Consider the following 13,606-nt stretch of genomic DNA (forward strand, 5'->3'; position numbering starts at 1 on the left):
CTATAGATCTCACTGGTAGTGAGTCTTTTGACCATCAGCCCTTGTCTCCATTTCTCTTGCTCTGTATCTGGTGTGTCTACATCGCTCCCTGCCCTCCCCTCCGCAGCTTCCCCACACCCTGCTGGTTCCTCCCCTTCCGAGGGGACAAGGACCACACTACTCCTGCCAGTCATTTTCTGGCCAGATGCAATTTTTATGAGTATAACTCCCTGAATTTTCTCTCCTTTAAAATTATTGAGGACCTGCCAACCATCTGTATCAGCAGTATATTCTTTCATAAAACATAATATGCCCCTGGACTGTGAGGGAAATGTGCTAAAACTCCAGTCATGGAACTTAGGATGGTAAGTCCCAAGATTACCTACAGGCTCGAGAGGATTTGGGGCAAAATCTCCAAGGTCACCATCTTCCTGTGTTTTCCTGCATCACTGTGGCCTCCCGATTGTATCTCCTTATGCTCCTCTGGGAGGAGGGAGATGGAGTCTCTCTTTGCACAGACCTGGGGTTGAGTTCAGGTTATAGAGATCGTGGGGAAGATCTGAACTCGTGCGTAATGTGGCCCCTTCCAAGACACGTGCCCAAGGACGGGACACCCAGTCACCCCAGCACCCGACATCGTGCATCCTCCACCTCATGTGGTATCTAATTGTGGTTGCCCCATCTACATGGGAAGGTGGAATGACTCATGTACTTGGGTACAGCTCTGTGTTTTTGCTGGGTAGATTCCAATTCTTTTAATTAAACATCGTAAAGTTTCCCAGATCAGCAGTGTTGTACTGGGGCACATCTGGAGTCCCAGCGTGGAGCACGTCCAGCTGTCAGTGAATGTAAGTGAGGCCATCTTGTTACACTAAATGGCCCCAGCCCGTCCTCTGTGTGACTGCTCACTGCTCTGCACATATTCCAAAAAATTCACATGCTCTCCTGATTTATGGCCTCTGCTTACGTATGTACTCCCTGATAGCTTGATCAATTGAAACTTTGTTCGTTACTTTCTCTCCAGGAACAGGCTGACCACAGGTGGGAACACACCTACAAGGTATCCATCACAGCTGACAGAAGAATGGAAAAATGTGATGCCTGGAGCCCATCACGCCTGGAGACCAACATCTCTGGATCCCCTCCTCACTGCCCATTTTCCCTATATAACTGCCTCGAGATTCTGTAATCTTTGAAGATGGGTCTTTGAGACATTAGTCACCTGTCTTCTGATTTGCCAACTAATCAAATTAAACTTCATTTCTCGATCTCTAACTCGCTGTGATTAATTGGCTCAGATCGCAGCGGGCAGAGCAAGCCCACTGCTCTGTCTCACAGCCCTGCCAGAGAACTTGTCAGCTCCTCCTTCTAAATGTAAAGAGGGATTTGGCATGCTTGTCCTGGTAGTGGTCTCCTACTGCCCTGGTGCAGGTAGCAGGGATCAGGCCTGGAACCTGAAGCCTGACTGGGGACCTCCCCAGGCAGCATGTGCAGGCAGGCCTTCCATCCCTGGGAGTCCCAGCCCCTCCTCAGTGACAACACCCTGAATACCTGACTCTTTCCCTGATTGGCTGATACTCCACCCTGATACTCCATTGAATTCCTGATTTTTTGCCTGGGAAGGCCTTCTGACACCTCATGCTGCCAAGAGGGAGGTTCAGCCTGGAACAGATGAGGAAGGCAGTGGGGAAGCCGGTGACAGGAGGAAACGCTAATTTCCTTCTCTGTCTCACATTCCAGAAGCACAGATCTGCTGACACCATGCAGAGGCTGTGGGAACAGGGTACTTGGGGCCTCTCCAGCGGTGATGATGAGGTCAGGGCCTTCCTGCTCCTTCCGGAGGGGCTGGCCAGGGACTGATGGAGGAAGGCTGGGAGTAAGGGAGCCAGTCCAGACCATGTCTGTGACCTGCAGTGGGGCCTCTTGACAGGGGGAGAGAATATGACCAGTGGGGGTGGGGGATACTCTGATTTCCCATGAGACTCTGAGCATCTTCTGTGGGGGAAGAGACAGAGTCCCCAACAAGTGGGCACATGGTGGTGGCCATGGCAACCCTGGTCCTTGTCCTCATAGAGCTCTAAGACCAGTACAGATGGCCAACTTGTCCCTGGACGGTGACAACCAGAGTGGGCAGGGCTGGGATGGGGGATGAAGAGGCAGCTGGTTGTGGGAACTTTTTATTTGGGTGTCTAGCATCTCCTGTTGGAGGCTGGGCAGCCCCTGCCTGGGATTTATATTGATGTGGGATGGATGACACACAGGCATCACCACGTGTGATAAACTTGATCGGCACGCAGGGAAGAGCAACGGGACTCCCCAGGGAGCCCTGACAGGTCTGGAGGGAGGTCCACGTGAAGGGAGGTGGGTGGTCTGGCCTGCCATTGTGCTAAGACTCGAATCAGAGAGTTTCTGGATGTGGGGTGGGTTTATGTGGTCAGAACTTCCTGCTGGTGCCAGGAGAGGGAACGTGTGGGCTCTCTTACAGGTCTGCCCATGTGAAGCAGAAATGGGAGGTGAGGGACTGAAGCTGTCAGTGTCTAGCATCAAAAATGGAGTCTTCCTCTTTATTACATGGAGATGGAAGGTAGGACCTATAAATGGCTTCTTGGAGCCTCAAGGAAGGTGCGGGGACAGGATTTGAACTCAGGACTGTTGACTCCAAAGCTTCATTGCTATCATATTAGTGGCTCTCAGCATCCATGGAGACTGGCCTGGAACCCGCTGCTCTCCCACCAGCACAGCTTCCTAGACCCCCATTCTGTCCTGATCTCCCTCCTCGTTCCTGCCCCAGGGCCTGACTTAGCTGCCCTGAGAGACCAGGCTCCTCCCACCTCAGAGCTGCCAACCCCAACCCTGCCCTGAGGAACGTGCTTCCCTCTGGCACCCTGACGTCACCCCCCTTTTTGGCAGAGACAATCAGGTCTGGGTCCTAGCCCACCTGCAGTCTCCCCTGGAAGTGCCCGGGACCGAGGTGATAAGAATTGAACTATTTTCTCAGGAAGACTTGACTGTAAGTCAGTGGCTCTTAGCAAATGAGCCTGGGAGCCCTGGCCCAAAGCCTTCTCCATTCCCGAGTTCACTAACCATTTGTCTGTGACTCACTGGGAAACAACAAAGTGGTTGTTTGTTAGCACTAAGTGTGGGGTGGATTGTTACGCAGCAGGAGGTAACTGAGACACCATCACGGTGTTATTATCGACATCTCTTCAGTCCACTGCTCCTTCCCCAGGCTGACCCCAAGGCCTGGCATACACCAGGGGCTCCACTGTGATCTTCGTCAAGAACATGACCTCCAACTAAGACAGTGTCCTTGGGTCTGACAATTGTGGGCGGGTCTTGTCTCTGGTCAGTTTTCTGGTGGTGGTCTTCCTAAATCCTGAGCTTCCTCTCATCCTCCGTCCTCTTGAGGGAGTGGAGAAATTTATCATACACATTTAGGGAGAGATTATGTACTAAGTGCCATTCAAATGGTGGCCCATTCACATTGAATCCTTTAATTCTCACATTAGCCTTGTGAGGTGGATACCACCTGATCCCTGTTTGTTTATTCTGTGTGGGTTTTTTTGTTTTGTTTTTTGGTGAGGAAGATTGGCCCTGAGCTAACATCTGTGCCAATCTTCCTCTATTTTGTATGTGGGATGCCACCACAGCATGGCTTGAAGAGCCGCGTGTAGGTCTGAGCTAGGGATCCAAACCTGTGAACCCCGGGCCGCTGAAGCAGAGTGCATAAACTCAACCATCATGCCACTGGGCTGGCCCCACGGTCCCTGATTTATAGAGGAGTAAACTGAGGCATGAGGTGGTAACTCACTACTCTGGGATCCAGACGAGAGGACTCTCTGCAGAGCCTGCTCTGTCCTAAGATCCTGCCCTCAGTGGGTCCCACAGGTCTCCTGGGGGCTGAGGGACTCTGTCCTGTGGTATTTTGCCGAGTCTCAAGCCAGCCCCATTCCACATGAGACACTGTCATCTCCTTCAGCCCGCAGTGCTAGGCCCGGCCTCCTGCCCCTAACCCATGTTCGTGGTTCCCCTTTCTTTCTTCCATTTTCCCATTTGTATTCGTTTGCTATGGCAGCCAGAACACAATACCACAGGCTGGGTGGCTTAAACAACAGAAATTTATTTCCTCACAGTTCTGGAGGCTGCAAGTTCAAATTGAGTACCAACAGGGCTAGTTTTTCCTAACCTCTCTCTCCTTGGCACTGTATTCTTTGGAGTCAAAATCCCAATTAGGTCCAGACAGGGGGGTGGGGGAAGTGGATGGAGGTGATCAATTCCAGTGATAAGACAGATAAGTCCTGGGGGTGTAATGTACAACAGGATGACTATAGTGAACACGCTGCATGGTATATTTGAAGGTTGCTAAGAGAGCAAGTAGATTCTAAGAGTTCTCATCATGAGGAAAAAAAGTTTTTCTTTTTTTGGTATCTATATGAGATGATGGATGTTAACTAAGCTTATCGTGGTAATCATTTCATGTATATGTAAGTGGAATCATTATGCTGTACACCTTAAACTTATACAACGCTGTAGGTCAATTATATCTCAATAAAAGCAAAAAAAGTAAAAAGAAAACAAGAAACGCAAATTAAGTCCAGACATTCAATCAGTTGACATGTCTATTAAACACGTTTTAGTCTCTCTGATACCAAACTTCTTAATCTCACGTGTCCCCGATGTGCAGTAAGCCAATCACTCAGACATTGGTACTTGAAGATGGGTAAAGGTTTATTCAAATTAGCCAAAATGAGAAGGCGAGGAGGACAGGTTCTCTCAAATTCACCTGAACAAGAGAAGAAAGCAGGGGCTTTTGTAGAGCTAAGGGGCTTGGCAGGAGGAGTTTCAGAGAAACAAAGGGGAATCCATGTTTCACTCCCAATAAACCCTTGGACAATCTGACTTCTGGGCATCTGGGGGCTGGTTATCTGGTGATCATACTTCCTTGAAGGCATTCTCTTTCTTCTGTAAAACAACCTCATAAATCCTTGTGACCCTGAGTCACCCCTCAGGTTAAACAAAGAAACAGAAAATTGACAAGATTAACTTCTTTTCATGACAAAGTGGAAAGGTAATCTTACTGAGTATTTACAGTCACCCTCAGGTACCTGGCTTCAATCCCCACTGTCTTTTTTCCTTTCTTCATTCTTGTAGGAAGGGGGGTGTCAATCATTCTGGCTACTTCCTGCTGAAAGGGGGTGAAGACCGGGGAACTGAGGAATGAAAATTTTCAATCTTAGATTGAAAATATTTAGGTATTGGATTATATTTTTCATTGTTAGAATTTTTGCACCTGCTTAACAATTTTAGTACAACATCTAAAAGCAGATTTTATCATCAAATACCCAGTCAGAATGATAAGAAGTATAGACAACCCAAATTTTAATAGTCCCAAAAGAATAGATTTAATCCCTTGGAGAATCCAAGAGAACAGTCCTGAAAACCAGTCTAGACAATATAAACTGGAATTATCAAGGGGTCCTCATGGTCATGCACTGAATAAGGTTTGAGAGGACATATACAACCTCTAGAAATATTACTCGCCTTTGCCAACATCTGAGAAATTCTAATAATCCAATTGTCTTTCCAGGCTTGAGAGTCAGTCAACAAGGAAGCATAATAGCCGATTACAGATAGAAAACAAAAACCTCAAAGACAATTTACAGAACTAGAATCTAATATCCACAAGTGAGTATTACAGTTTCTACTGAAACATAATTTTTCTCTTTAAAATCACCCTCTTTTTTATTTTTATTTTTTTTACCAAAGATAGCCAAATTGAGACTAATTTGTTGGCTTGGCCCAATTATTTACATAAGTACAGCAAGAATAGCAACTGATCATATAGATTCTTTTGAATCTACTTTGCTGCAACTTTTTTAAGGAATCTCAGATTGAACTTTAAAGGCCTCTCAGGGCCAGGAAAGCCAAGGCAACGGCTTGTTATTAGACTCCCTCTGCAAAGCCTATAGATTTGAGTGATTTCCTCTCTTCTCTTGAGATTCCCCAAAATATCCTGAAGTTCATTGCACCTGCCAGGGAAGTGACCTTTACTCACCTGGTAAGGTTGCTTGGAACCCTGTAAGCAAGGCACCAGACCAGTATTTCCACGTGGCTTTATTCCATAAAGTCAATCTTTCTCCCTTAGCCATCTGGTCATATCTGAGTCTATGCATGTTTCTCTCAAATGTGACATTACAGTCAAAACTTGATAATATTACCAGTATTTCCAATTGTGTCCCATTACAAGGAGAACAGATTCTTATTGAACTTATGCAAATAACTATATTGCCACGAGAATAAGTATTTTCACTCACTAAGAATTTCTAAATTCGGGAGGGATCAGGTAGGGAGACAAAGATAAATGTTTCAATTCTGCTTACAAAGATATAATTTGCAAACTGCTATAAGCCATACTTAGCTTAAGAGAAAAGAGAAAAAGTTTTTCTTAAATCCGAAAAAACAAAACATTAAAAAATCAGCAATATTTCAAATGAAAAGTCATAAAAATTATAATCATCCTCATCAGTTCAGTTAGTCCCACAACTCTATCTTTTGTTAGCAGTTTCATGAAGTCATCAGTTTCTCCATCAGAGTTCTGTAATTTCTCACCCAGTGCAGTTTTATGATCTGCAAGTTCATCAGAAACTTGTATTCTAAACTGTCAGAGTCCTTTCCATGAATCTCGCTGAAAATGAAGACATGCCTATTTCAATCAAACCAACAAACTTAAAAAAGCTTTGATTTGCCAAAGATCATTCACTTTAAACAGTTAAATAGAGTTTTTTTTTTTTTTTTTTTTTTTGTGAGAAGCTAACATCTGCCAATCCTCTTCTTTTTTTGCTGAGGAAGACTGGCCCTTGGCTAACATCCGTGCCCATCTTCCTCCACTTTATATGGGACGCCGCCACAGCATGGCTTGCCAAGCAGTGCGTCGGTGCGTGTGCAGGATCCGAATCGGCGAGCCCCAGGCCGCTGCAGCAGAGCGCACACACTTAACCACTTGCACCACCAGGCTGGCCACTTAAAGAGAGCTCTTAATTTTGGCTATACCATCTGGAGGTAGAAAAATATCTCACACTGTATGGGCTCAGGCAACCCCACTGACTTCCTTTAGTACGTTTAATTAATATTGTCTGAAGGGCAGATTTATATGTTGTTTTACAATATCAATACGGGGGGAATGTTTCCCCCAGTGAGACACAATGTCTATCCCCACAATGCAATTCATAATACAGTCATGCAAAAGAGCTGTAGTCACTTAATTCCATCAACTCTTATACCTCTGATCACAGCTTTCATTAGGAAATCATCCACAAGTCTTATAATATCAGGTAGAAGAGGCCTTCCCACCCAGACATAATATCTATTTTCAAAACACACTCATGCAAAGTGGATAGAACCTCTTTATACAAAATTAGCTCAAACATTCCAACCTTTATAATCTTATCAACACTTATACTTTTACATATCTTTCAATTTAATTGTAGCCTGAGTCAGAGTCTGAAGGCTAGTCATTATATTTTTTGTATTTCCTTTTCAATTTGGCCTTTTCATAGGTACCAATAAAACAATTATGATGAGAGCACTCTAAAAATTTTTCTAATTTAGAAGTTTTTCCAATTTAAGGGTCCAACATCTGGCCATTTTCTCCAGAGTCTGAAGAATATTGTGGCCATGTGATGTTATAAAAGAATGTCACCTTTTTCCTTTTCATGGGCTCATAGCTACAAGTCGCCCATTTTTGAGAATGTCACCGAGGGGGCTAGAGGTGGGGGTCAATTTAGTGTTCCCATAGCTGACTTACACCCAAGACAAATGCACCCACACAAAGAAAAAATCTGACTCCTGACAAACGCAAAACCAAAAGTAGACCCAACTCCAATGCATTTCTCCACTCCAAGCAAGCATTTCTCTGAGGGTGCCCAACATCAGCGGGAAGGAGGGAGCAGCAGGGCAGGGCCCCTGGGCAAAGAAGCCCGGGCAGCTGCTGGGGTCCACTGATCACTCGAACCCTAACTTAGGCCAACCAGCCACAGGCATGAGACTCCTGGCTGGCTCACCAAAATTAATACCGAACCTCTTAATCTCAAGTTTGTGTGCCTGATGTGCAGTAAGCCAATCACTGAGACATCAGTGCTTGGAGATGGAGAAAGGTTTATTCGAATTGGCCAAAATGAGAAGGTAGAAGGATAGGTTCTCTCAAATCTGCCTTAACAGATTTGAGCAAAGGGTTTTATAGAGTTAAGGGGTTTGGGAGGTGGAGTTTCAGAGAAACAAAGGGGTCACTCCTGATGAACCCCTGGGCAATCTGACTTCTGGACATCAACTGGCACTGGGGGCTGGTTATCTGGTGATGGTAACTTCCTTGAAGGCATTCTCCTTCTTCTGTAAAACAAGGTCATAAATCTTTCTGACCCTTGAGTTACCCCTCAGGTTAAACAAGAAAACAGCAAATTGACAAGATTAACTTCTTTTCATAACAAGGTGGAAAGGTAATCATATTGAATATTTACGGTAACCCTCAAGTACCCTCTCCATCTTTTTTGCTTGTTTCTGACAGTTTATTTGGTGAAGGAATAAGGTAGTTTGTCCTGTAATTTTCCACAACTGTGCCTTTGCCAAGGACGTGTCCACCATGTGGTTGAACTTGATTCTCTGTTTCCAGTCAATTGCTTCCTGTTTCCAGTAAATCGATGATGGAGTGACATCAAGGGTCTTTCCACCAGGAAGCGCACAATATCCAGCTGTCTCCCCAGGTGGTCCTCGATGGTTACGGCGGAGATCCATTCATTCATTTGGCTCACAAAGTGGTAATAATGTAATTCTGCCTCTCTTTTTCTATCTTTATTATTTGGACTACTATATATATATATATATATTTTTTTTTTTTTTTAGCTAGTTTTCATAATTCACATCTGGTCCCCTCATCCTATAAGCAGGAAGAGGGCTTGTCTATTCTTCTCCTTTTCCTAGGCAAGAAAAGTTAAAAAATAAAATTCAACTGAGTAAATTTTAAAGACCTTACTGGCTTCATTCAACGATTCATGGACTAGGAAGAATCCAGTCTAGCAGATAGAAAGACCACTGAAGAGCTGTCCAAGGCAAGATATTTTTACTTAGAAGGGAGCAGGAACAGGGAAGTTATGTTAGGCAAAAAGGCAGCTTGGTTATTGCAAGGTCCCCTTCCTTTAGAGGATGGCTGGGGTCTATCAGGCAGATGACCTGACTAGTGCTGAGCAGATTCCTGGTTGAGGGGTTTAAGATTCCATGTATGGGAGAACTAAAACTGTCACTGAGTGAAGTCTTGCTTTGGTGATGACGTGGGACTTAACATAAGGGACTCTGTTTGGGGCCTGTTGCCTTGTTTTTAACAGAAGAGAGCTGTCTCCATTCACCACCCAGAGGAGAATCAGATCCGTACTCCTCACTGTCCTGTGTGCTTCTCTCCTGGGCTCTCACATCCTCCTTGTGCTTCCTTGTCTAGGCTTCGACCATCACCAAACACAGCACAGCAGGGACAGAGGACACAGCGAGAGGAGCCGCAGCAGGAACAGCCGCACAGGAAGCGCTCTGACCTTGAGGCCCTGGAGGTCACCATGAAATGGGCTTCGATTATACCCAGTGGGCCTTCTTTATATGAGGATCCTGCACAGACTCTGCCTCCAGCTCCCTGGACCCCGAGGCTCCCCCAGTTCCTCACCAGAGACTGCAGGGACCGTGGTGTTCAGCCCGCAGTGTCCCACGTGGCAGGTGAACCTCTGCTCCTCTCCAGGGAGGACCCGAGTGTCCACCCAGGTCTGGTAGGTCCCGTCCCCACTGGGCAGGCTGACCCCAGGTCCAAAGGTGCCCTGGTGCATGGGCTCCCCATCCTGAAACCAAGTCAGGGTGGCACCCCGAGGATAGAAGCTAAAAGCCCAGCACCTCAGGATGACCTTGCCCAGCAGGTTCTTACTGCGGGTCACAGTCACTGACGGGGGATCTGGGGGGAGACAAAGCAGAGTTCAGTGAGGCCAAGGACGCTCCTTCCTTCCACTTCAGGGAAACCAAGAGCAGGAACCAGCCAATCCTTAGAAGTGACCCATGCACATTCGCCCCCAGCCACCTCTCGAGGGGGCCTACATCCCCAGTGGAGAGAGGACTGTGGGAGATCCCCATGCTGCTCCAACAGCCCCAGGACCCTCTGAGGGGGTCAGGACCTCGCCTACCTGGAGACCCTGACAGGAGACGAACTCCCTGCTCTCAGGGGCCAGTGGATCCACCTGAAGATGCTTAGCACACGGTTTTGAAGAATTTGCAGGCACTGATAGGACAGAGGAGCTGCTCTGGTCTACAGGGAGTGAGCATCCAGCCTCGGTGATGTACCTCCTTCCTCTCCAACAGAATCGGTTCCACATGCTCCAGGGGGCGATGGAGGGACTGTCCACAAGGATGGCCAGGTGGCCCCACTGCCTGATTCTTTCATCCCGGGCCTTACATTCCTCTGGGGACCTCTGTTTGATTATAGGTATTTTCATCCGCCACCTGCCCCCCCCACACACACACACAAGTATCTACTCTTTCATTTTATTTTCTTTCACAAGACTTAGACGAGGGGGAATCTTTAAACCGGACTTTTCTAAAAGTGAAAGCAGAACAAAAGGGGAATGACCCCAGGAATATGATTCTGGGTGGTTTGGGTTTGACATGTGACCGCTGCTCCAGAGCTGGAATATTCTGTTCGATCTTGGCTTCCAACCAGGTTGGCCCCACCATAGGGCCTCCAGCAAGTTATTCAAACCTAGATGTCTCCCCTCCTCAAAGTCAATATCCCAGAGAATGAGGGTCTTGGAGAGAAAAGGTTACTCGCTCCTGCCTGCCTGGGACCTGAGATCTGGGATCTGGGCCCACATCCTGGGACTCTCCACTTCTCCAGCTGACGGACCAGCAATGGGCCCAGAGGAGACACCTCACCTACCCACACGGGTGTGCCTCTCTGACTATTCAGTCACAACTCGGCACCTAACCTAAGGCCAGGGCAGGAAAGCCACTCAGAGAACAAGATGAAAGTTTTCTTCCTTGTAGGAACCAGGGGTAGGCCCAGTGGGTGGACCTTCCCGCCCAGGTCAGTACCTGTATTCTCCAGGAGGCCCCTCCAGGAGGCCAGGTATCTCCAGAGTTGGGCAGGACAAGTCACACGAAGAAAAGTCTTAACCAGATCAGCCCTGGGGCCTTGGGTCTCCCAGAGCTTCTTGATGTGCTGGGCTGAGGGCGTGGCCACCGTCCAGGGGAGGGTCTGTGAGTCAAAGGTGAGGAAGTCCTGCCCTTTGTAGCCCAAGCGCCAGAAGCCTCTAGTGCTGTCTCCCTGGAGCTCACAGCCCAATGTGGCCTGGAGGGAGTGAAGGCCTGGCCCAGCCCAGGCAGTGATCTGTCACCTCACTGTCCCAGAACCTCTACACCCAACAGGACTGCAGCCCACAGGGGTATGTCACCTCATCCAACCAAATGTGAGGAACCTGGTGTAGTCTCCGGGGGCCTCACCTCTCTGTGCAATTCCAGCCTTGCTCTGCCCTCCCCTCCCCCAGCTGCAGGATAAACAGGGCAGGGACCAGACTCGGACCCATGTACCCCTGGCCCTGCCCCCACTCACCCCGGTCCTGGCCCTGCTGGCCCATGATGTCTGTCAGCAACTGTCTGAGCTGCCGCTCCTTCTCCTTCAGGTCCTCAGTCTCTCTCTCCCAGGTCTCAGCTCCCAGGTCCATCTTGATCCCTAGACCCTGGGGCTCTGCCCTCTGGCTCTCGCCATCATAGCGCAAGAAAAGCTCATCATCAAAGTATCCCAGGGCCAGGAACTGGGGCTTCCCAGGCCTGTCCAGGGACAGGGCCATGAGGTCGTAGCGGAGAGTGTGGGTTCCTGAGGGAGGAGGACACATGGATGACTCGCCCTGCCAAGTTCAAGGTTTCTAAAAGCTGCCTCTGTCTTGAGTCATTTAAATCAGGCTATTCTGTTCTGATCCATCCCAGAGGGGAGTGCAAGGAACCAAGCAGAGTGTTTTGTGATGGACAGGACCTGAGGAAGAGAGGGTCAGGCAAAAAGATTAGCGTGGAAAGAGATTAGAGAGGCGTTAAGAGGTGGAAGAGAGTGCAGGAGTATATTTGGGCAGAGAGACAGAAGCAGAAATCACTGAGATCACAGCTGCACAGGGCAGGAGACTGGGAACCTCCGAAAGGCAGAACTAAAATCTCCCACATTCTTTCAGGACTGAGAAGAGAGGAACTGCCAGGCTCTCAGCTGAAACCTGTGAAGGTCACAGTGCCGATTACGGAATCCTACTAGAACTGTGACCCTGTGCTGACCCAGGTTGATCTGATTGAACTGAGGTGGTAAGGCCCTTGTATCTGCTGAAGCGAGGGAAAGAATAAACCTTTCCTGGGCAGCAAATAATATCAACTGAAGCCAAGGCGGGTATATTGTATGTAATGTCCAGGATTCAACGTGAATTTGCTGACTCTAAAGAGGCAGGAATACAAGACTGGTAATCAAGAAATGGAGAAGATCCCAGAGAATTGGAGCCGACCTGCAAACGATCCCAATGTTGGTATTAGCAGCAAAAAATTTTCATAGTTACTATGTTTAAGAAAATAGAAGAAAATGGGCAAAACATTTGAAAGGAAAGAGGATTTCACCAGAGAACTGAAACGTATAAAAATAAAATGTTAATTCTGGATATGAAATACACAATATCTGAAGTTTTGAACTCACTGGATGGGATCTGCAGCAGATTACACAGAGAAAAACAGGATTAGTGAGCTGGACAATGGGAAAATGGAATATACAAAAACAGAAGCAAACAGAAATATGAATGGAGAAAAAGGGAAAGCTAAGCATAAGTGACATGTGCGACCCTCTCATCTGTATCACTGGAGTTTCAGGAGAGAAGAGAGAAAATGCAACACTGGCATTATTCAAAGAGATAATAGCCAAGAATTGTCCAGAACAGATGAAAGACATCAACACCAGGTTCAGGAAGCTCTCAGCTTTAAGCAGATAAACAGAAACAAAGCCCCCTGAGAACATCATGGCCAAAATATTGAACAGCCAAGACAGAGAGAAACATTGAAAATAAAAACACCCAGAGAAAATAAGACACGTTACTTTTAGGGAGCATTTTATAAGAACGTCAGAGCTGACTTTTCAACAAAAATAATGGAAAGCAAAACACAATGAAACAACATGTTCCAAGTGCTGAAATAAAATCATCGCCACCTTACAAATCTATAGCCGGGAAAAATACTATACTGGAAGGAAGTCAAAATAAAGATGGTTTAAGAAAATAAAATGTGGGGGCTGGCCCAGTGGCGCAGGGGTTAAGTGCACGTGCTCCACTGCGGCGGCCCAGGGTTCGCTGGTTCGGATCCCGGGGGCACACCGACGCACCGCTTGGCAAGCCATGCTGTGGCGGCATCCCATATAAAGAGGAAGATGGGCATGGATGTTAGCCCAGGGCCAGTCTTCCCCAGCAAAAAAAAAAAAAAAAAAGAGGAGAATTGGCAGATGTTAGCACAGGGCTGATCGCCTCACCAAAAAAAAAAAAAAAAGAGAGAGAGAGAAGAAAATGTGCGCAATTGCTGCTATCAGATCGGCACTAAA

The 13,606-nt window shown here is 47.2% G+C and overlaps 2 protein-coding genes across 3 annotated transcripts in view; one reads left to right on the plus strand and one right to left on the minus strand.

Annotated features, from left to right (window-relative positions):
• Positions 1–13,606, plus strand: part of LOC131397030 (MHC class I-like protein MILL1) — a 303,101-nt gene that overhangs the window by 45,861 nt on the left and 243,634 nt on the right. The window lies entirely within an intron of this gene.
• The window catches only part of LOC131397027 (MHC class I-like protein MILL1), a 42,000-nt gene that overhangs the window by 24,644 nt on the left and 3,750 nt on the right, over positions 1–13,606 (minus strand). Inside the window, exons 2-5 of one of the 2 annotated variants that reach the window (XM_058529646.1) lie at positions 11,606–11,869; positions 11,089–11,361; positions 9,680–9,958; positions 9,292–9,563 (exon numbers count right to left, since the gene is read on the minus strand). In XM_058529646.1, the coding sequence (XP_058385629.1) occupies positions 9,460–9,563; positions 9,680–9,958; positions 11,089–11,361; positions 11,606–11,869 (920 nt within the window). In that variant the 3' untranslated portion in view covers positions 9,292–9,459. Of the gene's footprint in view, positions 1–9,291; positions 9,564–9,679; positions 9,959–11,088; positions 11,362–11,605; positions 11,870–13,606 lie in introns of those variants that run through there. The other variant, XM_058529647.1, reaches the window with a different exon arrangement.

The sequence above is a fragment of the Diceros bicornis genome, chromosome 34 (genome assembly GCF_020826845.1).
Source record: "Diceros bicornis minor isolate mBicDic1 chromosome 34, mDicBic1.mat.cur, whole genome shotgun sequence".
In the NCBI taxonomy this organism is placed as follows: domain Eukaryota; kingdom Metazoa; phylum Chordata; class Mammalia; order Perissodactyla; family Rhinocerotidae; genus Diceros; species Diceros bicornis.